We start from the raw sequence: 3,004 nt of genomic DNA on the forward strand, positions 1-3,004 counted from the left end.
CAGGAGAGCCAGAAACACAGCAGTAAAGGAAATGAACTTTATGTATCTTTTTGTACCTCATGCTGTCTCTTCCTCACATAAAATTGACTCAACACTAATCAATGTTATTTATCCACATTGTCTTTTTTCCTGAAGGAACTAACACTCATGCTCCAAGAGTTACATTAAATCAACAATAAGGAGATAATAGTCTCTATTGACTTCTTCCAGGCCATTCCAAACTATAATGAAGAATTTGGGACCTTCATTCACGTTTTTACATCTGAGATCAATTTCTTGCTCCACAACTTTCTCATGGCACTTTTCACTTCTGCATTCCTCAGCGTATAAATCAGAGGGTTGAGCAAAGGTGTTCCAAGTGTATAAAACACAGCTATCATCTTATCCATGGGGAATGTGGTTGCAGGGCGTGTGTATATAAATATGCAAGGTCCAAAGAACAAGATGACCACAATAATGTGGGAGACACAGGTGGAAAGTGCTTTCTTTCTTCCTTCAGCACTGTGGTTTCTCAGAGAACGCAAGATGATGGCATAGGAGAACATCAGCGTGAAAAAACTCAGTGTACAAATGGCCCCACTGTTGGAAACCAAGAGTAGGTTGACCACATATGTGTCTGAACAGGCTAGTTTCAACAAGGGCTGCAAGTCACAGAAATAGTGGTCAATCACATTGGGGCCACAGAAAGGCAAACGCAAGGCAAGAAATATCTGAGCTAAAGAATGCACACAAGATCCCATCCAGGCCACAGCCACCAACACACCACATACCCGGTGGCTCATGATGGTCACGTAGTGCAGGGGCTTACAGATGGCCACATAGCGGTCAACAGCCATGAGGATAAGGATGAAAATCTCCAGGCAGCCAAAGAAATGGAATGTAAAGACTTGGATCATGCACTCGCTGAAAGAGATAGTGTTATTCTTTGAAAGGGCATCCACAATCATTCTAGGGGCTATGGAAGTAGAGAAACAGGTATCAGATAAGGACAAGTAGAAAAGAAAGAAGTACATTGGGCTCTGAAGTGTCTGGCTGGTCTTGATGGTAGTAATAATCAACAAGTTACCCAACAATGTCCCCAAATAGAAGAAAAATATAATAACAAACACTATTTTCTTCCATAAAGGATCCTGTGTCAACCCAAGCAGAATAAACTCAGTCGCATTGTTATTCAGTTGCATGGTTTCCATGAATGAGAAGAGGCAAATATGAAATTTTTTATCTGAAAAAAGGAATTAATTTATTGTATGTTATGTGATGTTATTCAGCATTTTATGCAAAATTGAATATTTCTCATCAGAGACATTTTATTAGTGGTTTCTTAATAAGTCACTTCAGTACTTTGTTTTTCAATTTTAATGACCATTTCATAGGGTTACTATGAGTCTCAAATATGCTTATGAATATCATACTTTGCTGTAGCATTCTTCACATACAAGCCCTTGTTAACTTTGGCATCATTCTGATTACTTTTTCCAGTTCAATGTATGTAAAAAGGTATGGATCTATTGTAAATTAACTTCATTTTTTTCCACTTTCAATAAATATTAGCATCTATTTTTTGCATGGTTTATCACTCAGCATTTAGGATATAGTAAACTGCCCTTGGAGATCTATGATATAAAGTCCCACACCACCACCATCCCATAGAGAACGTCTTATTTATACATAGTTTATAATTACAGATTCATATAGATATATATTATTTATAAATACATAATAATCTCAACTTCTATGCAAAATTTCCCCCAGGTATTCCAGGTTAAAAAGAGGCTAAGGAAACACCTACAACCTCTAATTAATATGCTCCTACCTTGAAGCATCATTATGATTGTACTGACGTGTACTAATAAATTCAAATGAATATTCTTTGATAGTTGGTAATATCTTAAATTCTGCATTTCTAATTTTCTCCTTCTTATTTATTAAAACACCTCTTGGAACGCTCAGAATTCCTGAGTTTACATTTATATGAAAAGAAATGAGAATGGGGTATTATTACTCACTAGTTTATGATTTCACAATTTAAGTTTTCAGCTTGAGCATTTTGTGACTGGGGTGGTTTGGAGGAATGTCACCAGAAAGTTAGTGTAGGCCCGGGTCATAGTCTTAATCCCCAGCAGGTTTTTCATTATCCATGTATCTGAAAACCCCATGTTCCTAGAGCAGAGCAGAGATTCAGAAGAGGGAGGAAAATGTGGTTTTAGAGAAAAGAGAGATTATAGTTAGTCGGTAATTGACTTCTTCAATTTTTTTTTCCAGGAAAGTCAATGATCATTCAACTTTGAAATGTCACTTCTTTCAATGAAGATTTGTTTATTTTAATGTGGAAAAAATATTACCATGAGGCTTCACTTTCAATAACAAAATATTTACTCGAGATCTTTCTTGTTAAGATGATATTGGAAGGTACATATATACACATCAAAATATAACCGGAAGTGTAATTTATTTATCTATAACCTAGAAGACATACTTAACCCATTGTATTTCTCCCCAATTCCATCCTTACCTTCAAAACGTCGTGTTGAAAGTTGTGAGTTGGCCAAGGCAAATAGTATGATAGATAAAACAGACACAGAATTCCCCTTATATATATTTCTTCCTCCCCTGGATAAATTTTACTCTCCTGAACAGATTTGAAATATACCTTATTTTCCTCCAAAAAAAAAAAAAGGAAAATGATGAAGTTATTCACTTTGGAGTGCTCAGAATAAAAAAGTATATGTATCTTTGGATTCTATAACCTCTGAAAAGTGCCTTAAACTATAAGGGAACTAAGTTGGTATGTTAATCATTACAATAAGCTTATTTTTTCCTTATTCATTTAAAACAGTGATCCATCTTAAAGTATTTGTACTTGAGAAAAACATGGTAGACTTTGGAGGCAATGGTCATTTTCATCTCTAATATTCCATGATTTTGAGCATTCTGTTGAGTGTACAGCTGTTGGTCTTCATATTAACAATCCCATCAGGCTATTTCCAGAACAAGATTATTAATA

At 35.4% G+C, this 3,004-nt stretch overlaps 1 protein-coding gene across 1 annotated transcript; it reads right to left on the bottom strand.

The window, feature by feature from the left end:
- Positions 1 to 248: 248 nt before the first annotated feature.
- LOC101129351 (olfactory receptor 4C16-like) lies at positions 249 to 1,181 on the bottom strand. The gene has a single exon (XM_019036065.3). The coding sequence runs from the start codon at positions 1,179 to 1,181 to the stop codon at positions 249 to 251; it is 933 nt and encodes a 310-aa protein (XP_018891610.3).
- Between the last annotated feature and the right edge of the window lie 1,823 nt (positions 1,182 to 3,004).

Source organism: Gorilla gorilla, chromosome 9, assembly GCF_029281585.2.
Source record: "Gorilla gorilla gorilla isolate KB3781 chromosome 9, NHGRI_mGorGor1-v2.1_pri, whole genome shotgun sequence".
NCBI classification, from domain to species: Eukaryota; Metazoa; Chordata; class Mammalia; order Primates; family Hominidae; genus Gorilla; species Gorilla gorilla.

What these genes read in the sequence shown, in the direction of transcription:
- LOC101129351 (XM_019036065.3), bottom strand. Translation starts at nt 1,181, where the DNA reads ATGCAACTGAATAACAATGCGACTGAGTTTATTCTGCTTGGGTTGACA.